Source organism: Molothrus aeneus, chromosome 1 (assembly GCF_037042795.1).
Source record: "Molothrus aeneus isolate 106 chromosome 1, BPBGC_Maene_1.0, whole genome shotgun sequence".
NCBI classification, from domain to species: domain Eukaryota; kingdom Metazoa; phylum Chordata; class Aves; order Passeriformes; family Icteridae; genus Molothrus; species Molothrus aeneus.
Genome location: NC_089646.1, coordinates 114,210,789 through 114,234,630, shown reverse-complemented (window position 1 = coordinate 114,234,630; position 23,842 = coordinate 114,210,789). Strand labels below are relative to the sequence as shown.

Below are 23,842 nucleotides of genomic sequence, written 5' to 3'. Positions count from 1 at the left end.
CAGCCAGAGTCCACAGGCTGGGGCTTCTCAAAGCTGAAGAGCCTGGAGACTTTACTAAGCTTTTCAGCACAAAGCACTCTGTTTACAGCACAAAATTTTACCAAAAAGCTTTCTGAAAAGAATCCCACTACACTGTCGAAGTGAAAACCCTCATTATGCACTAACTACAACTTTAAACTTATGGCAATGGATACAGACCCAATAATGGAAGACTATAGAATGCAGCAGCTACTATTACAGCAGCATGCCTTTCAATAAAGGAGTCACAAACATTAAGAAAAGATACCACTTCATTCATTCCTGCTTCTTGTCAGTGTACTCATACACGTAATGCTTTTTTTCCCCCCTTTTCTCATCTTTTGGTATTAGCCTGCAACTCTCTTCTCTCTTTTTCTGGTAATTTTCTCATTCTTCTCACTCCTACAGATCTGCAGAAAATTCATACAATAGGATGCACTGAAATTACTCCACACCTGATGCCAATTTTTGTGTAGACTGACTGCATGTTTTTTATCTCTATATCAATTCCAAAGCACCACCCCAAAACCTACCTTTCAATGTTTCACTTTCTCTGATAAGGAAAGCTCCAGGACCATTTCCAGGAGCCAGGAGTTGTCTTTCAGCATCTTTTCGGGTTATGTCTTTGAAGAACCATCTGAAAAGTATTTCAGAGAGTTAAAACCACCTCTTTCCTCACCCAAGAAGGATACACCACCAAGGTGAAGAAGTTTGCCAGAATTTGGAGACTGGGAGAACTTACTCTTCTGTTTCCAGGGTGTTTACTTTTGCTACATAGTTGCTGGGAATGAAACCTTCTTTTCTTGTCGTGAGAGATTTTGCTCTCCACCATTCTCCGGATCTGAAAAACAAAAGCAGTAGTACTCACAGGAAAGGAAAATGATGCATTGTTATTTAGGTTCTAGTCTGCTGAGAGCTTTGCCCAGGCTGGAGAGAGAAGCACAACCTTTCCTCTGAGGTCGAGTGCCCTGAGAAGCCACTGACTCTGCTGGATCAATGTTTGGTCACTGCTACTGAGGCCAGCTGCCAACCAGAGAACTATAGACTCAAAAATGGTTTGGGTTAGAAGGGACCTAAAAGACCATCCCTGTCATGGGCAGGAACACCTTCCACTGCAGCATGTTGTTCAAAGTCCTATGCAACCTGGAATAACTCCATAAAGCATTTGTACTATCACATGTAAGAGAGCTCACTTACTGTTCATACACCCATGGTACAAGTAGGATATTAAAGCACTGTAGAGGGAACTAGATGAGCCCACAGAAAATCTGCAATACAATCAATATTGCCATACTTACTCTTCAATAACTTTCAGTTTTTCTCCTTTTTTGAAGGACAAGTCCTCTTCATGAATGCCATCATAGGGATACAAAGCTACCACAATGACTCCCTGCTCCTCTGCATCTACAAAAGTAGAAAGACAAAGGCATGTTCACATCACTTTGCAGGCTGACACGGGCACAGCACAGAGCTGTGAGATTTCTACAGAAACATACCTGGACTGATAAACCTCTGTCCCGGTAAGAGCTGTGCTTCTGGATTTGCCTACAATAAAATATGTCTTTAATTAAGCAGTTTTAGATCTTTGTGATGATCTTAAATTACAATTACATATTATACAGTTGCTTTGCTGTCATCTCATATGTCTTAAAAGGAAATGCTCAGATTTTTTTCCCACCATTCTTCAAAATATGTCTTATATATAAAAACATACATTATTCATTTGACAATATAAAAATATATTAAGTCTCCCTAGATTTTAAATTGAGCAGCTCAGACCTTGTGAAGGTGTGGCACAAGCTGTGGGGAAGAAGTTCACAGCTCTGGGACTTCTGCTGAAGGGCACTTAAGCAGGACAGTTATTACCATGTAGCTGTCATGCTAAAGAACTACAAGCATGGTTATGCCACTAAGACTGTGCAAGGGAAAAAAAGAGTAATTAAAAAAAAACAAAAGGAGTTTGTGATGTGTGTTCATCGACTGAGAGCACACTGAGTTCACTGTGTCAGCTGGGGAGAGAGGAGAGCAGGGAGACAGTCACACCTGCAGGGAGCAGGTCCCTGAACAGGGGCAGTCAGGACACAGTTCCCTCAGCACAGTAGAGAAGGTGGGGGGAAAAAAGGTACCAGTCAGGCTGAAAATTAGCAAACCCACTTGGAACCCAGCAGAATTCCCCATCCCAGCACTCCTCCTTCCAATGCCAGGCAGCACACATGGAACACGTTAGCCTGTTCCTCCTGCAGCACAGCGCTGCTCCCTGCACCACTGCACCCTCCCAGCCTTACCCACACACCCCAGGCAAGGCTGAGTAGTGGCCCTCAGTGAGTGAAGCTGACTAGAGCTGGTATAAAATCACCCATGATTACTTCAGCCTTTAAATGGAATAACCAACACCTGGATCCCATAGCTATAAAAACCCAACACCAATGCTTTAAAAAATGGATCTAAACTACTTCAGGTTTTCTAAAGTCATCCTAGCATTCTTCTACAGACATGGTTATATCTACTCAAGCATTGCTAAGTTACTTTTTTATGCAGAAAACTATGACAAACAAAAAGTAGCAAACCACCATGTTTTAATTTTTATTCCTCTAGGTACTTATTCATTGAGGGTGAACTGCACACAATTTGAGTTTTTCCATGCATATGCTTTGGATTGAAATTTAAGTTACGCCAGTCATGCTTTGTTCTTGCTACAGGAATTCTCTCCTGGGACTATCTACTTACTGGCCTTTGCTGTTTATTGGACGTTGGATCCCTCACATAAATAGTTCGTTCAGTTTTACGTACTGGTTGGTTCTTCAAATCTAGCCCATCTCCATGCAGATTGTCTTTCCTTTTTGATTTTATACACCCCATATTTCCTGTTGAAATAAAAAAGGTGTTAAACAAAATCATTGTGCCATAAAGCAAGCCCTTTCCCGTGAAATCATCTGAGCTACATAGTAAAAATGTTCTTCCTTCTCATATAAAATAGTTCATGGGAAAAAAAAAAGAACTGAAGGTTAGGCCCACACGCTGATAGCTCTTTTCTGTTGCAAAGGAAAGAAATTACCTCATCTCAGTCCACAGAAGAAGTAAACAGTTATTTACTATTTCTTCAGATTTTTTATATTTTTCCCTAATCTACTTTTCCCTGCCCAAACCCCTTGTATCTTTCTGATACTTCTCTGAGCTTTGTAATAGATAAAACAAAAATGCAATTATTGCAGGGATAACTTTCATCTGTATATTTTAAAGAAAATACTCTTCTGGAAGATATATGAAAAAAATTCCTGTCCAAATTCTGAGAACTGCAGCTGGAAGTAGCAACGCCTGTATATCCCCACTTCATTTTGCAGATGCCAGTCTAGCAGGGAGCTGTGTTTGATTCAAATCCCTCTCACATGAGGCTGATGACTTGTGCAGTCCCAGCTCCATGGCAGACACACTGCTACTGTGTCCTTCAGCAGTGCATCTCCTTGCTCACACAGGCACGTTACAGCAGCCTAAAATAGCTGATGTGTGTGCCAGCGATGGCAAATCACCACACCAGGATTTCTTCTTCAGTATCATTTAGAAGGCTAATTCTTCTCTCAGGATGTGCATCCATGCTAAATCAGATGAAATACAGCTGTCAGCATCTGCATGACTGGAACCTGACTGCTAATCCGATGATACAATTACATAGTACTCCAGCAAATATATATATATATATATATATATATACATATATATATATATATATATATATATATAACATTATCTCTACAATCCTCCCTCCGAGGAGAGTAATTATACTTACTCTTCAAAGAATCCACTATGAATGCTTTTCAACCCTCTCCTTCCCTCCTCTCTCCCTCCTTTCAGGTCAGTGCTCTAATGCTAGGTTCACAGTCACATTTTCCCTTGCAGGCACACAGTCTCACTCCCCCCTGCCCTAATTAATGTTTAAAGCCAGTTCTTTGAAGAACAATGTAAAACCTAAAATAAGAGCTCAGTGCAAATATAGGCTCAAGTAAACAAACACAGCTGGAGAAGCTAAAGCAGATTCTAAGACTTTCATCCCACTTTTACCTTCATTTCTAGGATAGAAAAGGCTCATGGTAGTGAATAGGTTCATGGTAGTGAATAGGTTCATGGCAGTGAACAAGTAAAGTAGTAGCAGAAGTGTCCACTGGCAGACACAACTGTACCAATGGGATGGAGCCTTGCAGCCACAAAAATTAACCAGACTGGACTGGGTTCATGTTAAAACTCACTTTTGTAACAACACCTATGACAATCACAATCCTAACTGATTACAAAAATAAACCAAGGCAACAAGCAGTCTCACATGGCAAGTCTCAACTTCCAACATCACCTTCATTTAATGTCCCATCCTGCCATTGAGGAAGCACTACATAATCACACAATGCACTGTCCTATCCACAGTTAAAGTGTTTTCTTCTAAATATGACAGAAGGACACTTCCTCTCCTACCATTTCTGACAATTATCTGTCACCTATTGCCAACACGTCTTGGATGTCTATAAGATTCAGCAGTGATCTGTGATCCTGGTTTAAAGCAGCATTAAAACCCATTGCTCCCCTTCTTGTCTTCTCTGGAACTAAAAATGAAAGGAATCTTACAAAAAATCAGTAGGCACTGACCAGGGAGAGAATTAAAGTTTCCTCTTCTTGACTGTCAACATTTCAGTGTTCCCACACTTATTTGAAAGTACTGGAGCACATCTTCATGCAGGAGCTTCCCTTAGAAGCAAACATCTTTAATGATTAATTTTAATGCTTTCATTTTTGTGATGCTTAGCTACATGTGGGTTGCATACTAGTTGTTTTGCAATACTGAGAAGGATTTTAAAATTTATTTTATTTATTTTTAACTGTGGGTATGTAGATGACTCTTGTTCTGTCATTCATGGTTCATAGGAAATTTCTGTACACCCACAGGCAGACTGGTGTTTGCAAACTCACCCTAGACATCAGGAAGGCCAGTGTTTAATTACCTGCTGTATCTGCAAGATCAGGTATTTATCCACTTAAGTGCTAACCTTTCTGCTCTTGAATAGTTCTGCTTGTACAGAACAAACAGCTGAAGTGGAGGGCATGAAGTAATTTGATCTAAGTAGTCAGCCAAAAATCCCTTTCCCTATTCCTGTAAGAAAGCTGAGCACATCTTTAGAGATTGCAGCATGCCCAGCGTCAGTGTAAACTCAGAGAAAAGCATTTTTTACTCAGATTTTTTTTCTGCAGCTGAAAGCACATGAACAGCTGTCAGTTCTCTGCTGTGAGGCTGTGTTAAGCTCAAGGTTGGCATTTGTTCATGACAGTAAGAACTGATCAGCAATAACTATGTAGAGGAGCTTTGAAATCACACAGAAGTTTACTTGATGCCATGTGAAATCACACAAATCAGTTTGTGAGATGACCCTTGTGATGGCTTCAGACAAAAAGAAGATCCTGAGCCTCATCATCAAGCATTGCTTTTTCTGGGATCTTTTCCTCATGGAGGTGAAAGTCCACAGTCCCCACAGGACTCAGCTGGTTCTACGTGAGCAAAAAGTCCCAACTGTGGGTGCTGAAGCCCATAGCTGGTTCAAGGGGATTATTGCCCCTTTCACTCCAGTATAGCCCCAAGGATTGAACACCTAGGAGGAGCCAGCTGACAAGGGTTTACCTAAAGCTGAACCCCACACCGCATTCTCCCAAAGCAGCCCCATTCTTGCACTTCAGTTCTGCTCCGGAACACAGTTACAGCTGAGCATGTGGGCAACTGCTTCAGGAGTGGCATCCTGACCTAACTAAAACAGCAGTGCAGGGAGGAGAGTATAAATAAATAAAACATTTTACTTGCTGTAAATGTTTGTTTGCCTGGTGCTCTGTACCTGTGTCACAAGGAAGTGTTTTGTGCAGATAAAAAGAGAAAGAGAATACAGTAAGCAAAGAGCAATACAGAGAGCCCAGCATCATTACAAACCAAACTCCATTATTCTTTATCAGAGATAAACATAATTTATGCATCACAGAAAATGCTGCCAGTCCCTACTCAGAAGTTTCCCATTCCAACAGCTCTGCAATACAGGAGACTACTTCCTATTCATGCTTTGCATTTATTGTCCTGTCCACACCTCTAGACATGAAAGATTAACACTGAATTAAAAGAAATTCTATTTTACATAGCTGCTAATCTTTATAAATAGATATCTAAAAAAGTAACAGCTTCTCTTTTAACAAAGAGCATACTGTAGTTTATGGCTAGAAAGTAAACACAAGTACTTAGGTTAACAGCTGCAAGAGGTGACAAGAATCTAGGTTCAGACACCCTTCAAAAAGCCACAGGAGCATCCATAACAGCTATCACACAGAGCCTCCACAGCAGGTTTTGCCAAGACACTGATTTTGATGTCTACATTTGCCTTGAATTTTTTCTCTGAATCCCCTATCTCATCTTGCTACTACTACAGCATTTGGGTCTTCATTCCAAAATGGTTTGGGAGGAGTGGAAGTCAGAAACTAATGCAGCATTCTTCCAGGGTTAATAGCTGCTGTCTGTCCCCAAAATAGAATTCCTTTATCTGCCCTTTTCTACATTTCCAGCAAAGTAAGGTGCCTAAAGACACAATACTTCCTGCTGCAGGCAGCCAAGTTTCATGTGACCATCACCTGTCCATCCACCATCAGCAGCATTTGGGGTTTCATTTCATCCCAGTGCTTACCCTTTGTATCATCTACAAAGGTGATCTCATTTTTCATTTTGTGTTCATAACCATTCTCTTCCTTGTGATTTTGTTACATACAACGTATATGGTGCATATTAGAAGTTATTTCCTAAAAAACCCACTTGACATGTCTGGTCTTTTCTTGATCAAAGTCATGTCTTCATGGAAATTATTCTCAAATCTTCATAGATTATACTTCAGCTTTTCCAATAATAAATTAACTTTTAAAATAATTAGAACTACAGCACTGAGCATACAAGCTCTATTTTATCAAAGTATGTATTTTATCCAATAAATATCTGTTGTTGAAAAGGTTAGCAATCACTTACCAAAACACCTATGTGGCTTAAGGTTTTAACAGATATATACATATGCATTTTAACAGGTAGATAAATAAAATAAATTTGTATTCAACTGAGTGCAAAAAGTAAACTCTTCATTTAAACCACAAATTTTTCATGATTAAGAATAAGGGAAAAAATTTAAACTCCCAACTTACTGTGAGGCTTGAATATTGCTTTATATTTAAACTTCTGAATCAAAGAACAGGAAGCAACTGTTTACATCTATAAATAAAATCCAAACTGGTTCCACACCTGGAGCTTTAAAGGGGGCTTAGAAAGCAGAGGAGTAAATAGTTCTATTTTTAATATCTCTTCCAAAATTTGAAAACAATACCATTGCCCTCTTCTGTTTTAGATGCTTCATTCTAGCCTTGAATGCCAGTTGGTGTGCTGCTACTTTGCAAGTCATAGTCAGGGTAACACAGTGATGCCTTCATCAGATCTCCTGAACTCCTGTGCATTTCCCTCAAAGTCAAGGCAGAAGTGTCTCAAAACTCAGAGTGATCAGCTTAAATTAAAACTACTGGGGAGGAAGGATTGTAAGCCTGCTCTGCTCAAAGACACAAACACCTGCTGTCTCAGAAGCTCATCCAACATTCTATGTCACTTCAATCAACTGCTCAAATTTATAATTCTATGAAAAAAAATATTTTAAAATCTTAAATGTAAGAACTTCATTTACCTTAATCTTCAGTGCTTACTTTCACTTTATGTTGATCTGCTTCCACATCATCTGTGGAAGCAAAGTGTTGCAAGGATCTCCTTTATCTCTGTTATTGGGACTATGAAGAGGACTATTTCTGAGAAACTTGGGTTCATTTCTGACCCATCATTACATGGCAAAGCAACTGCCAAGGAATACAGAGCAGGAGTTTAACTAGAGGTGGCAAAGCTCAGCAATGGCTTATCAGTACTGGTCTACACATATTTGTGCAAGTGAAGATTTGCCACTAGACCACAGTGAGAATAAGAGTGACAAAAATAAATTATCTGTGGTTGGGAGCAATATGAAAACATCAACTGGAGAGCAACTGAAGAGAAGTTGTTTTCTGTTTCTCGCCGGTCTCAGAAGTTGTTAGATTTAAGCTTGTTCAGCCTTATTCTTATACCAGCAATTCACCACATATATGTATAGCTATATATTAATTGAATAATATATAATAGTATCTATAGATACACATTGCAATTTTACTGTAAGTCTTGACTGTCTGATAACTGTCATCAAATTAGACTCATGCAAATGCAGAAATCTGGGGTCAGCTTTCATTTTGAGCTTGTTTCACTTCCTACGTCTTGTTTTTGCACCGGCAGATAACTAGGGGAACTTAAGCAGTTTCTTTCTCCATTGCCTTTCTGCTAAAATGGTTCTGTTTGTCTCAGTCAATCCTTGTTGCATGTATTTTAATATTTTGTCAAATTTAGCTTATTTCTGTAGGTCTGGATGACTCCATCTCTGTGTCTCCCAAATGGAATTCATCCCTTACATGATATGCATGGGCATACATCACCATGTGCTCCCTACAAGGCTTATGGAAAGGAGCATGGATAACCACAATCCACTCAGTGCTTGGCTATGACAGACTTGCCCTGTGTAGACTCCCACTGCTCCTCAGTTGTGAGAAGCCATAGTCCAGCTGCCAGCATTTAAAAGAAAAGTAAAAATAATGGGGGAATTCTTTTAACTGCTTCAATCTTCTTTGTGGAAAAGGTGAGACAAAGTTAAAATAATATTTTGACATAAATATCTATATAAACAGGTCAAGAAGAGAAACAAGTTAATTCCCTGTGTAACCAACATTACTGTGGTGAAAAACTATGCAACAAGCATGTCACTTTAAAATTTCCTCATACCTGATCTCACTTAAGTCAATCCCTCAAATTTTCCAAGGGTATATGTCTGTCACAGCAAGACAACATTGCTATCTAGTTTATCAACCATGATTAGAGCAAAGGACTACAAAATACTCTTTGGGAAAGGCAGATCTGTTCTAAGCAACACAATCACATGGCACAAGCTCAGAAGCAAGTTTTCCATGCTCCATTTTTAGAGGGATTAATGGGTGATGGTGGGGAAGAACAAAATATTATTGCTGAAATTTTTCAGAACCTCACTCCGCTTGGCTTAGAAGCTGTCACGTAAGTCCCAGTCTTAAAAATGCTTTGGAGACAATAATGGCATTTAGCCCTTCATCCTCTTGGGAGATTAGGAAGAAGTCACATCTTTTTCAGCCTGTCTTCTAGACTTTAAAGACCAAACCCTCTCAGTTTTTTCCACTTCCACTGGTTATCCTAGCAACCCTTCTCCAGATGTGTTTCACTTTGAACCCATCCCTTTAAAGTACAAGAGGTTGGAGCTGCCCAGATGTTTCAAAATGATTTTCAGCAACGCCTTGAAGTAAATAATATTACTATTTCTTCCATCTACTGAAATACATCACTCAACAAATCCCAGAAATTAATTTATGATTTTCACACTTTCATCACATTGGCCTTTCATAATCATATGGCCATCCAATAAGACATCCAGGTTTGTATCACTTTTATAATGACAAACTATTGTCATTGTCACAGCAGACTTTCCTATCTCCTATGGCATTATATTACACCCTGATATTACATTTCTCCCCATAATTTCCCCAGGCTATTTGTCGTGCACAATATTCTCAGCCACCTGTTTGTTTCTTATGCCTCTCAATATCACAAGGGACGTCACATTTTTTCATTGCAAATGAAAGTACGTTTTAAAAGTCTCAATATAATGCTAATGTAACACCAGGAAACAGAAAGTGGTCCTGCTAAGAGACTGGTAGTGGTTCCTGTCTGCTGCACTTCCCCTTGTTCCACTTCTTTCACAATTCCTTCCTTAGCAATTGAGACCAAGACAAATCCTACTCTGTCCATGCTATCTCAGATTATTTTTATGCTTTCCTACATCAGTGACAGAAAGTATCACCCTACCACGTTCATGCTCCCAAACACCTGCATTCCTACTACACTGATACATCTATCACATTTCTACTTCCTCTGCAATGCTCAGTTTTGAGCCCTGTACCAGTATTTCTGTCTCTTCTTTTCCAAGACCTGATTCCCAACATAAAGGCACAAATTAAACCAACTAAACCAGTCTGGGTTGGCAGACACCTACCCTGAATCCTCTACCAAGCTGATTGCTGTTCTCAATGAAATTCTCACCACCCATTCCTCTATTGTTTGGTGTCCTGTTTTTCTTTCCCACATTTGCCTTCATAGTGAAATGAGGCATAAGGACTTTACAATATTCATACCTCAAGTCCACTTCCTTAAAATGGAAATTCAAGTTACAACAGGGCCAAAAAGTGTGCTGCCATAAAACTATATTGGAAGTGAACTGTGGATTAGAATCAATTAAATGGTTTGGGCTGGAAGGGACCTGCCAGATCATCCAGTTCCAAGCCCCCTGCTCTGAGCAAGGACACCCTCCACTAGACCAAGTTACTCAGAGCCCAATCCAACCTTGAACTTTTGCAGGGATGGGGCAGCCACAGCTTCTCTGGCATATATGTGCCAGGGCCTCATTGCCCTCACAGTACACTTCCTAATATCTAATCTAAACCTGCTCTCTGTCAGTTTAAAGCCATTCCCCCATGTCCAGTCACTCCATGCCGTTATAAAAAGTCCCTGTCCAGCTCTCTTGTCGTCCCCCTGTAGGTACTGGAAAGCTGCTCCCTGGAGCCTTCTCTTCTCCAGGCTGAACAACCCTACCTCTAAGTCTGTCTTCACAAGACCGGAGGAGTCATACAGCAAAAAATCTCCCAACAGCTGACATAAGAACTGAGAACTTTTGGTGAGATAAAATATCTGGAGTTGCCACACTGACACTGTATTGATGTGTTTCTGGAAAAGGCAGACCCGTTCTGAGCAGCAATATCATATCACATCATATCATATCATATCATATCATCATATCATATCATATCAATCACATCATCATATAATATCATATCATCAAATCTATCTTTTTTTCCCTATACTCCCCATTTAATTTTTTTTCTTACTAGATGAGGCTTTTTAGTGATGCATTAACCAACATGAACGAACACATTGCTATACTAAATGGCAAATAAGTGACTTAAGCTATCACATCCCAAACTTCCAATAGGAAGGAGTGCTTTGGTAAAAGTAATTCTATCAAAGTAAACGCTTTTCTATATTCAAATGGCATTTTCCAGCCTTTGCCTGTCTTTCCTTTAAGTAACCAGGGAGAGGGTAACTTTATTCAGTGCTTGGCTAAAATACACAGTCTTTGCTGGAGCCCATAAATGACACGTAAAATAAATATCATCATAGCTGATGACATGAAAAGTAGCTCTAACAGGGGTGGGAAGCTGTGGACAAGAAAAAAAAAATCTTCCATTTTTCTGTAAATTCACTGCAGTTTTGTCTAGATTAGTTAAAGTCTTAGTTTCATGAAGGAATTTTGGCAGTTGGTAAAAAACAAAAAACTAACACATTACAGTAAATAAAAATCAGCAAGAAACACTGAAAATAATGTCACTGTGGTGGTATAATGATGTTATAATGCTTTTGGAAGGATGAAAATAAAATCCTGAAACAAAACATCACATTGAAATGAAGCAGAATTTATACAAACTACTGATCCTAGTTTATTGACTTGAAGAAAAAAAATTACCAAAACACAAGTTAATCCACAGAAAATTGTAATTTTGCTAACATTGCATAATAGACTTTATATATTATGAAAATATTCCATATTCATTTAGTTAGTATTTTTGGCACGAATTTTAAACCAAGTCTTACATTAAAATAACATCTGTTTTCTGACCTTATAATACTTGCTTCATTTTATTACAATCATTTGCCTTAACTGCATCCTCCAGAATTTTGAATCAATATCAACAATGAATTAATTCACTTTGCCAGCCCTCAGGCAACCACATCTTCCATTTCCTCAACTTTTTTCCACTGTACTATATCTTTTGAAGATAGGGGGAAAGGTCAAATAACATCTTAATTTGACATAACAGAATAAATACTTCTATCAAATTCTTCAAAAGGATCATATGACATGGAACAGAAAAGCTGTGCCAACACATTAACCAATTTAAAGCAAAGGTTCCCAAAATACTTTAAAGACTTTAAAGTGTAATGCAAGCTATAAGTAAAAATGTCATTTTCTTGATTGGTAAAAACTCTCAGTAATAACAAACAGCAGCTTCATTTAACCAAATCTCCATTTCCAAATGAAAATTTGGCCAAACCACTACACTGAAAAGGATCAACATTCTTCCTAACTATTTGGAAGTGTCCCAATCCAGCTAGCAAACCCCAAGGTCGACATCTACTTTCCAGGTTGAGTGTATCCATGACTCACATACCGTTTTTTTCAGCTTTAAATTGATGATTTTGGCCAACAATGGCAGTGTGCTAAATTTTCAGTAGTCTATCTTTGCCCTGCACTTTATGTATGTATGTTGCTATGTATTTCTATGCCTGCCACTAGGACAAGGATCCTTCTCCACTCCTTTCTAATGATTAGAGCAATAACTGTGGTATAGGAAAATGAGAAACTACCCATAAAAAAAAAAGTTGGTGGAATGAGGTCCAAATGGATTGATGGGACTCTTGTTGAAGCAAATTATTAATAGCTACTATGACCTAGGGGAGAGGATAGTTATTTATGAAGGTGGCCTTTAAGTAGTTAATATCTTATTGGCAATAAAGACTATTTTGCAGATATGATCACTTGCTTTGAAGTGTGCCTGTAATTCAAACCCATTGTTGTATTGTAGATAGAATGCAAAGATCATGAACATCATGAAAGCACCACAGCATAAAATCATGGACTTGTTAAGGTAGGAAAAGACCTTTAAGATCATCACATCCAAACCATGTCCCCAGCTGCCACATTTAGAGAGGTGCTTTGAATGCTTTCAGAGATGGAGATCCTACCACTGCCCTGGGCAGCCTGCTCTAACACCTGGCTACACTGTCAGTTAAGAAATTTTTCCCAATATCCAGTCTAAATCTCCCCTGGCACAACTTGAAGCAATTTCCTCCTGTCCTGTTGCTTGCTGCTTGGAAGAAGAGATCAAAGCCTACCCTCACACAACCTCCTTTCAGGGCATTGCAGAGAGTGATAAGGTCTCCTCTGAGACTCCTTTTCTCCAGGCTAAACAGCCCCAGCTCCCTCAGCCACTCCTCATAGGACTGTGCTCCAGACCCTTCACCAGCTCCACTGCCCTTCTCCAGACTCGTTCCAGAACCTCAATGTCCTTCTTGTAAAGATGGGCCTAAAACTGAACACAGGATTTGAGGTGTGGCTCCACCAGCGCTGAGTGCAGGGGTCAATCCCTGCCCTGCTCCTGCTGGCCACACCATGGCTGATCCAGCCCGGGATGCCACTGACCTTCTTGGCCACCTGGCTGGCTCATGCTCAGCTGGCTGCTGAGCAGCACCCCCAGGTCCTTTTCTGCCAAGCCACTTTCCAGCCACTCTGCCCCCGCCTGCAGTGCTGTGTGGGGTTGTTGCAACCCAAGGGCAGCATCCAATATTTGGTCTTGTTGAACCTCATGCAACTGACGTCAAGCCATCAACCCAGCCTGTCCAAGTCCCTCATCACATCAATATAAACATGCTGGAGGACAGCAAATTCACAGCCAGCAAGCCCTGATGAAGGTTTTGAGGGTGGTCTCATAGAAAGTATGCCACTTCTCCTTTGGGTTTATCTTCTGTTTTCAGTGTGTTTAATAGAAGAGAAATGGGGAACAGAACAGAAGTGCATATTAGCTTTTGTTCTTTCAGATTTGGGTAACTATATCCCCAGGGTATAAATAAATTTTTATAAACCTTACCTGGTTTCATGCATTCCACAATCCACTTTCAACATGGATTATGACAGTTATGGCTAAATCAGGGCAGAATGACTTCTGTGTCAATGGATCCTAACTTTAACAGCCTTGCCGTTGTGCAACTCATATTACTTTGCCCCATGCTGAATTTGCCATTCTGCTTCATTGGTCAGAAGGCTTCTTTATCTGCTGTCACATCCATGTTTGAATGCTGATATGTACTTATGACTAAGCTTGCAACTAAAACATAGCATTCTTGTTATAATAGCATCATATTCTGTCTTGAGCATGTCTAAAGCACTGAATTTCACAAAAGAGAAGCAGATTTTTTTTCACTATCTTCAAACACCACTATACATTTAAATCACAAAAAAGAAGTTACTCTTCCTGAAGATTATATTGTGTTTCATTAGATGTACAGCACTAGATAAACACAGAACACTCCTGAAACAGAGGACATTGTACTGGGGTATGTAATACGGATTCAAGAATGAATTCTATGCTCAGATAAAAATTTGGGGTTAAATCATTCATGCTGACGCGAGCTAACACTCAAAGTACAGTTCCTCCTGAAAGTTTGCAAACATTGGACAAGTTTGCTCAAGTTGCAAGAGGAAACTGCAAGAGTTCTCAAAAAAAAAAAAAAATCAGCATCAGATCTGGTGCCACTAAATTACGTGGCAGAAATGAAATTTTTTGCTGTTTAATCTTTGCAGGGATACTAGACCAGCATTCAGCACTTTAGCAACTGCTAAAATATCCACAGGAGAAACCACCTTGTCTTGTTCTCACTGATGTTAAGTAGCAGAATCTCCCTGAACTTCAAGGGTGTAAGAACATCCTCCAGGTTCTGGCATTTCACAGAAGCCTATTTATAACTCAATTCTTTTACTTGACTTTAAACTCTGTGTTATTATATTCCTTCAAGGGCATGAATCTAAACCAGGAATGTACCAGTTGGTTTTTCGCCCAGCTTAGTAAACTGTTTCAAGCAACTGTTGCAATTTGTCACAGGTGGTGTAGCACCAAAGGGAATCATCTGAACCAACAGTTTGCTGCAAACATGATAAATAGAATTAAAAGAGTTCTATGACTTGCAATTTTGGGAGGTTTTTAGATTAAGTCCTTGAAATCAGAGGAGTTTTTTTAATAGATACAAGTAGACCTCTCTTAAGTCTACCAAACAAATCCTGAGGGGCTGCAAAATTTCACCAATTTGGGTCTGAAAGCTTGTCATGTAAAGAGGAAAGCACACCCCAACTGAAGTCTCGTGAAACTACATGCTCAAGCTGGGGTGGCAGTAAGAGTGTAAAAGGAAATACCTCACTGAAGGACATATGTCATTGAATCAATAAGAATTCACACCCAAGTTTCTAAGTATATTTTTCACATTTATTACACACATGAGCAAGAATAAGAAGTTTCTCTAAAGTTAACCAAAATTAGAAATAGTTTACATGCTTTCTATTTCATAAAGGAGTGAGAGTGAGAATTTGGAAAGCTCTCTTTGAAGGAAAGATTGTAAATACCTGATCTGACAGTTCACTTGACTGTTCCTGCTTCAAAGGTTCTAAGGAAGAACAGGAGTGCTCCAATTTTAAACACAAGTATGTCTTTGCAGATGATCTTTCTCAAGGGCATGAATGAACAGTTTCCCATATTACCAGGACAGCAGCTATGCAGGTATATTAACTTGATTAAAGTTCTTTTCTATTTGAGAGAAATTATTCTGTACTAAACAGAAGATCTGACTTGGGACTGATTTAAAGATGCATGTTGAATTTGCTCAATATGCTAATTTATTTCATTTTCAATAACTAATAATTTGACCTCTGCTACTGTTTTAACTTTGCCTTGAAATTTCTTGTTTTCTCACTCTAAAAACAACCAACATTTTTGTGTTCACAAAATGCCACTTCTGGATTGTGCAGCACTTGGTATTTTCTGTTGTTTCAAGTCCTGCTTAATGGTCAGTTGATAGCAGATGAAGACCTAGAAGTTACAACCATAGCAAGTTTCACTGAACCAGGCTCTGATCCTGCAAGTGACAGCACACAGCTTGCAGGAGCCGGACAAACTTCAGGAGACTCACACCAGGACTTTCTGCACAAAGGGCAGCACACAGACCTTAAAAAATAGGCCAGCACTCACAATAGTTCTGGCAGATTTATACTCACAGTCAACTGGAGGACCATGACAACAATCATTTTTACATTTATACTGCAGATTGCAAGAATTTCATAGCACTATTATTGGCTGCTCATTAAAGCTTGCAACCTTTGTAACTCCACATAGTTCAAAAGTATACAGCTCACAGGCAGGACATGTGATTATGCCATATTTTGAAAAACTTAGATTGTGCACAAGCCCCAGTGTTTGAATGTGACTTCAGCCCTCCCAGCCCATGCAGCTAACTTTCAAAGCAAGAACTAAAACTAAATCAGTGTTCACAATGGTTATCCAAGTTTGTTTCAGGAGAACAGTAACGAGTCCACAGCTTGCATTTCAATTCCACAGTATTAAGTATTGGGCAAAGAAGATGCTTTAACTGGTAAGACTTCTTCATTGTTTGGCCACGCATGGGAAGTCCTCAGGACAACACAAACCATATGAGAAAAGGTGTAGGAAAGGAGGCCAAAATCCTTAAGAAATCAGAATTGGGGTTGATACTGAGAAACAAATTAAGCAGGAAGACTGCAGAAGCAAAAAGACAAAAGGAGAAAAACCAAATAAGAATGCAAAGGATAATGACTAATTGGGTAGAGACAATTGTAGTTCCTAGGAAAGCATATATCCTCAATCAGCATGACAAGATACAGAACATGTAACAAACATATGTATTCTGTGCTCCAAGGAGAAATTACTTTCCCGTGTCATACCATACAAGCCACCTGCTTTTATTGCAGGAGTGGGGAAAAGGACCTTTCACTCATCCAAACCTAGTCCAATACATATGATTTGAATAAGCTGTTCAGATGCATTTTTGACACTTGTAGTCTTGCTTAAATGCTCCATTAAGAGCAGAAGTTTTTCACCTGAAGCACCCTTCTCCCACTTGCTCACTCTACCAAAACTCTTTTCTGCTAGTGCCAGCTCCATTGAACTAGGTTCTTCTAAACTTGCACTGCCTTCTCAAAGCTAAATTTCTTCAGTTTCACTTTCTGTGGAGTATGGGGCACACCAACACCAATGCGCACAGAACATCAACCCTGGAGCAAGAGCTGTTGTCTCAGCACCACATCCCCACAATACCAAGACTTGATTTCTTCTCTGCAGACCAGCATGCATGCTGATAAATCCATGCTCTGCTTCCCTGAACCAGAAGTGTTTACAAGGAGGGTCAGTGCTGGCTCAGAAACCTTTTCCAAGCACAACTACACAGCACACAAAAACCTGCATGCAACAGAAAAGAAACTTGACCAGAGAAGGTCAAAGCAGCATCACAAGAAGGGCAGACAAAGCGGCAGGGGACAATCCACACTGACCATTTTCAAGACAGAAACCCGTTTAAAGTCAGTCACAATTTTAAATCAGATGTGTCAAACAGCAGCTATCTGTCTCTAAAGATCACTTACATAAAATGTACATATAAATGTACATTACACATAAAATGTACTCTACACAGAAGAGTCCTTGCTGATCACCTACAGAAGTACGAAGTTGCCCTTAAACAAGGCACAGCCTTAAAATACTTTGAAGGCTATGCCAGTCCTGCCAGGCTGGTACTCCACTGGACTCTTATCTCTTCCAGAGGCTGAGGGTATGTATTTCTGATGACTGTTCCCTGATAAGAAGTTTACAAATGATAATTGGATTATGAAAGTTGATAAGGCTTACTCTTCCAGAAAGGGAAAAGAAAATTTGCTGCAGATGTCTAAATCAAGAGATGAAATAAACAGTTTATAACATTGACAGTCCTGAAGATTGGAGAGAAAGAAACAGCAGAATGATGTTGGCAAAAAAAAAGAATGATGGGAGAAGAAAAAAGAAAACAAGGAAATTGTGGTAGGGAGTACTCCTACAGCAGGGTAAAGACTGAAACATGGATTTTTCCAGGAAACTGGGGAGTAAAAGCCCCAAACAAACAGCACATCATTACTAATGAAGACATTTGAAGCAGTGTGGGTCAAGGACTTTTTTGGAAACGCTGGTAAGCATTATGGCAGAGGGAGGGGAACTGCTCCCAAGGAAATTTAGCAGGAGATTTTGAGAAGGGGCAAGCTCTCCAGTCAGGCACAGCGAGAGCATTGCTGTCTACTGCCTGCCATCTACATCCCAAGATAAGTGGGCTTAGAATTCACCTCAGTATGACTTGGTGCTTCTCCACTGGTGCCATGACAGCTGCTGCAACCTCTCTGGAAGCCAATGCAGGTATAGCTGGACAGAGAAAGGAGGACAAATTGCCACACCAGCAATCCAGCAGAAGAGTTGCTTAAAAGGCAGGTTTTCCAACACCCCTCATGGGCTGCAATGCTTCCCTCCAGCCTTTGCACAGTTCAGCATATCTTTTGCAATGGTAAGCCTGGGGTTACAAAAATGTACTTTGAATCCCATTTGCACATTCTGCTACATCACAACGGCACATTCAAATGACTCTTGCAATGTATTTTGAACAAGTCAAACACAGAACATCCAATATAGGATTTCCTCTTTCTCCTGCCCATCCCCTTCCTGTTTGTTTACCAAAAACTTTCACTTCCTCAGTGACACTGACACCAGCTCTGGTGGTCACTTAACCCTGGTTCTCCAGTCCTTGTCCACTCACACCTGAATCACAGCTCCCCAGGGCATTTAGTACTTACTGAAGGGTTTAAAAGATCCAACAAAACACATGGTAAGGCTGGGGCTGCCCTGGAGAAAACAATTTTCTGTCCACTGGATCTAATGAATATAAACTTCATTATTCTGGCAAGGGACACTCTAGCAGGCAATTTCAATATATGCAATAGATGTGCTACTGTTCAGATCTTTCCCTACTCAGTTGATACTACCAGGAAATATTCTTTTTGTATGAATAAAATAGAACTAAGTCACGGGGCAGACCTACTGATTTATAAATGTGTTACCACCACATAGCAATTCACTCAAACATGGTCTTTTAGTCTTGATAATTATTTTGTTCTAAGTCCCTAGTGCAGTCATATATGGAAAGAGAAAACTTTAGCAGCCAAATATACTTTTGTACTAATTCCTGTGATACCATATTGCTTCAGTGTAAACCCAAGTAAGATTTCATTAAAAAAACCCAAGTAAGATTTCATTAAAAAAAATTAAACAGGTTTGTATACACCTATCTGTACAAACTAATGAAGGAAACATGAAAAACAAACAATAGATTGTAGATACCACATCAGAAAGCCCACTTAACAGATTATGCTTTTTTTGACGAACTTCCTGAAACTGCTTTTTTTAAACCAACAAAGGAGAAGTTAAAAGCACTTCCCAGAGGGTGTCCTTTCCCTTCAAAATTTTATCATTTCCATACTTAGGGCACCCCTCTGAAACAGAGAAAACAGCAAAAAGTGCTATTGCAGAAGAGTAGCTGCATCCCATACTTCAACACCTTTGGTGAACTATCATGTGTTCCAGTTTAAGATTGCACTATTTCCTATCACAGCTGGCCTTTGCAAATTAAAGTAAGAAATTCTGCAATATGACAACCACAGGAAGAACAAGCCTTTTGCCACATGCAGCAGGGACCATAGAGGAAGAAGGACACTTTGTTCAGACTGTTTATCACTGGAGTCCTTTGAACTGAAGACGTAAGACAAGTGTGCTGTGCAAACACAGGAACCAATTGTAGATACTTAAGATGCCAGCAGCTTGAAAAAGATAGGCAAAGCTAGACCTAAGGGAGACAGAACTAGTCCACCCTTTTAACCCACCAGAGAAATGAGATCTACCCATTATTCCCTCCACCTTTCCCTAGTATCCTCCTTTCTTTTCTCCCCAGCAAAGTGTTACTGTCAAAATACCATTTCTCGTCTGACACTTGCCTGACAAAAGTAACCAATCTATTTACCTCTATAAGTAGTTCTTTAGGGCACAAAACAAATACAAGTATCCCATAAATATTTGGAGGAAATGCTTCCAGAACATGATGAGTTCTGCCTTCACATTTTGTTCCATGAAGCCACATTTTTCAGGAAAGATGCTGAACTCAAATGTGAATAATTCAGTCTCGGAAATTACAGCATTTAATGACAATGTCAACAGGAAATGTATCTGAATCAGGCAAAAATAAATATGAAAGCACAGACCTTTCTATCCTTCCCTGAAGGACAATGAAGTTTAAACTAGGAACAGTCACACTGAGGACAGTTACACTGCATTTGTCTTTTATTAGTAGAGGCTGATTTCTTGGAGAAGGCACCACTACTGTTTACAGGGTGGCAGACTCCTTCACCCTGCATGCGTCATTAAAGACTGTTTTCATACAAATGCAATTTTACATTTTTATCTACAGTTTCCTGTGGTAAGACTTAGCAAGTCTGGAAGCCTTTCTTATTACACCGTCTCTAGCATTCCTACACTCTCATTAAAGAGGGAAGAGAAATAAATGGGAGAAGTAGGAAGTAGGAATATGAGCAACAGGACAAAAAATCCTAATTCTCAGCTGGGCAGCTGGTTTTTCTATAGAATGAAGCCTTTTTGCTTAGAGGTGGAAATCCTACAGAGGCAATACTATAACAAATGCTGCTTAACAGAGTCACATGGTTTGGTGCAATTATTTACACACTCCATAGCTTCAAAAGGAAGTATCATTCCCTGCATATAAAGCTCACACAACCCCCAGGATCCCCAGGCCACAGATTCTCCTCCCATTCCTTGCATTAGCACATGATGGCTCATATCCTTCTGAGATCTCTGCGGCAGCAGACATCCATCTCTGTACTCATATCTCTTCCAGAGATATGTGTGTGTACAACCACGCTCCACAGCAGATTGCTAGGAATCCTAGGTTATATCTAACACCCACCCCATTAATTAGTTAGTTAGTTAGTTATTCCCCATGTACTTGTCTTCAGTGTTCACTCAGTTTGAAAAAGGCTCCCTGAACCCTAAGAGTAAAAATGGCTTTACAACTCCCTGAACGGAAGAAAAAAATGTCACTCAGTTACTCAGGATATGCACATATGGAAAGGAAGAAAGATCTCATCCCCTTCCCAGATCACCTAGCCCTTTGACAAAAACAAAAATTGTCTCCTGATCAACATGTGTTCATCCCGAAATCTCAAAGATTCCTATTAAGATTCAAAATAACATGCAGAGTAGAGGTAGGAAAACATCTCCTTTTTGTGACAGCAATGGAATAACATCTGAGATTAAATATTGCAGCACTTAAACTTTCCCAGCTAACTACAGAGAGGTCAAAGTTGCTCTCTGATGTGCCCCACAAGAAGGATTGGTCAGGTGTAGCATCTCTGAATTGGTGAGACACCCCACTGAAGAACAGAACTAAGCTGAGCCAGGAGACCTTGGACTTGTTTTCATTGCCTGTCACAGGAATTGTTCCCCTCAACACTTGCTGTTCTGTGATGCCATTTAGCTTACAGGAGTCAGAAAGGCCACAGGAAGAGAGGTCACTTCAATTACATAGATAAACTGAGGGGGGGAAAGTACTATGAAATAGTTACTTACACATTCATAAATACTTATCAGTTCATAAATACCTGCAAGGAATTGTTTCACATTTATGGAAACTCTCTTGAAAAGGGTAACATTAAACCCCATAGTATTAAACAACTTAAAGGCAACAGGGTTTAACTTTGTGCTGTAAAGTTTCACAACTATTGCTTTGTCAGAAAGAGTCATTGCACAACTCCACTGGTCAAGGGGCTTAAAAAGGAAGACCTAAATCTTCTCATGTCTTCTGCATATTTCTGTGGGAAAAAACCTTTTAGTTACTAAAAAATAGAGAAAAGCAGAATAACTTGAAGCCAGCCAGCTACTGTACAAAGATGATCATTCTATGTCATGGTTTAAAAAAATCTATGTCAACAGCACACAATTAAGAGATTTTTACATTATTAAGTAAAGAATTCTTTCCTAACTAGTCTGTAGCTCACAAAGTTGAAACAGAGAAAGAAAAAAGCTTTAAATCTCAGAAGAGATCCATAAAACGAGACATCTTTTGATCTCACAGTTCATTAATTTCAATCCTTCTCCACGGTTTCATAATATCCTATTAACAGTATCTAACTGATTTCTAGCCTGTTGCGACTTTGAGAGAAAATAATTTGATTTTTTTTCTCATCCATACTTTCAGTGCTGTTGATAGTACATATTCAAAAGATAACACCTATTCTGTCCTCAATGTTGGGTTGGAAACACACAAACACAATTTCAGTCTCCTTTTGGTAAAACTGAGCTATGTTTTCCCAACATAGCTTTGCAATTTCTCAACACATATCTTCTGCTTTTTAACTATAGTGATACTGTGTTGAGTGCAGACTTCTACGTGGCACTTGTACTTCACAGATACTTTCAAGTAACATTACTATTCCTAAATTGCTAAAGTCTTACAGGTACTTGATGGGACCAAGCTTAAAAATTGTTAATTTTCAATTTGTACTACGATGTCCTAAAATACATTAAGATTGATCAGAGTGTTTCTCTTTCTTCAAAGGTGGGCACGAAAGGCAGGAGATGGGATATTGACCAGGGGTTTCAGATGAAACCAGCTCTGTGCTCCCTATGTATATCCACGGGAATATAACCTGGCTAAAAAAAGCTTTAACTGTTAATCCCTTTGGTCTTTAGTGCCAACAGACGGGAGCAAGGCAGCAAGATGAGTTTGTGCCAACCCATTCACTGCAAACCCTTGAAAGATGCAATTTCAACAGAAACTTAACTGCTTTACTGAAGGTACAGCATCAGCTCCTAAACTAAAATTGTAAGGAGAAAACCCTTAAAGACCGTTCCTCAGGAATGCAGTACCTATAATAGCAGTCTGCAAGAAACACCGTGCACCAAACATCGCAACAACATTTTCTCATCTTTCTTTTAATTCCAAGCACATTTGAACATACACTTAAGAGGAAGAAGCTTTAACTTGCAGAACGCACCAGAAAACACGCTTGTAGAAAAAAGCAGTGTAAGAAGGGATACCCAGGTATCACATCACCTCACCTCAGTCAAGGCTATCGTTTTGGCTCGAAACGCCGACTGCGGACTTAAACCAGCTAATTTCACACGCTCCCCGGCACGAAACAGCCAGAAGGCACCCGAGCCCTCCGGATCCCAGCAGAAACCAGGCAAAGGGATATGAGACAAATCACGCTTTTGAGAATGATCATTTCATCCCAAGCGCGGTTATTCCCCTTAAGACCCCATCCAGTCCTACCGGGCAGCTCGGACGGCAGCGGCACCTCCTCGCGGGGGCAGAAGCGAGGGAGAGCCGCCCGGGGAGCGCCCGGTCCCGCCGCGCCGGGCGGGGCGGAGCGGGGCGGGGGCGCGGAGCGGCGCGGCCGGGCGGCCCCCGCGGGAGCAGCCGGCACCGCCGCTCCCGGGGAAGGCACTTACTGAGTGCCGGGGGCTCCGGCGGAGCGGCAGCGGGCGCAGCGCGGGGCGCGGAGCGGCTGTCCCGGGCGCCGGGCGGCGGGGCCGGAGCGCGGCTGTGGCTGCGCGGGCGGGGCGCGGCCGCGGGAGGTTCGCAGCCCGGTTACTTCCTGCTGCCGGGAACATTTGCATGGGGTGGACAGCGGGGAGAGCGGCAGAGCGGGGGGCGGCCCGGCCCGGCCCGGCGGCTGCTCCGGCTGGAGGCTGTGCCGGGACGAGGTGGGGCCGCGGCTGCAGCGGGGTGTCGGGGGTCAGCCCCGCCGAGCTGCCTCAGAGGGAGCGAGCCACCTCTAAAAGTTACAGTAAATAAAACCCTGTTAGTCCGAGAGGTAAAAAAGGCTCTCTTGTTCCACCAACGGCCAAAAAACCATCT

At 40.5% G+C, this 23,842-nt stretch overlaps 1 protein-coding gene across 3 annotated transcripts in view; it reads right to left on the bottom strand.

Moving 5' to 3' along the window:
• The window catches only part of LYN (LYN proto-oncogene, Src family tyrosine kinase), a 48,997-nt gene extending 25,491 nt beyond the window's left edge, over nucleotides 1-23,506 (bottom strand). Inside the window, exons 1-6 of one of the 3 annotated variants that reach the window (XM_066546730.1) lie at nucleotides 23,434-23,506; nucleotides 2,746-2,882; nucleotides 1,515-1,563; nucleotides 1,317-1,422; nucleotides 761-859; nucleotides 552-655 (exon numbers count right to left, since the gene is read on the bottom strand). In XM_066546730.1, coding sequence (XP_066402827.1) covers nucleotides 552-655; nucleotides 761-859; nucleotides 1,317-1,422; nucleotides 1,515-1,563; nucleotides 2,746-2,877 — 490 coding nt within the window. In that variant the 5' untranslated portion in view covers nucleotides 2,878-2,882; nucleotides 23,434-23,506. Of the gene's footprint in view, nucleotides 1-551; nucleotides 656-760; nucleotides 860-1,316; nucleotides 1,423-1,514; nucleotides 1,564-2,745; nucleotides 2,883-23,040; nucleotides 23,225-23,254; nucleotides 23,328-23,433 lie in introns of those variants that run through there. The other 2 variants (XM_066546740.1, XM_066546721.1) reach the window with 2 other exon arrangements.
• Nucleotides 23,507-23,842: the final 336 nt, after the last annotated feature.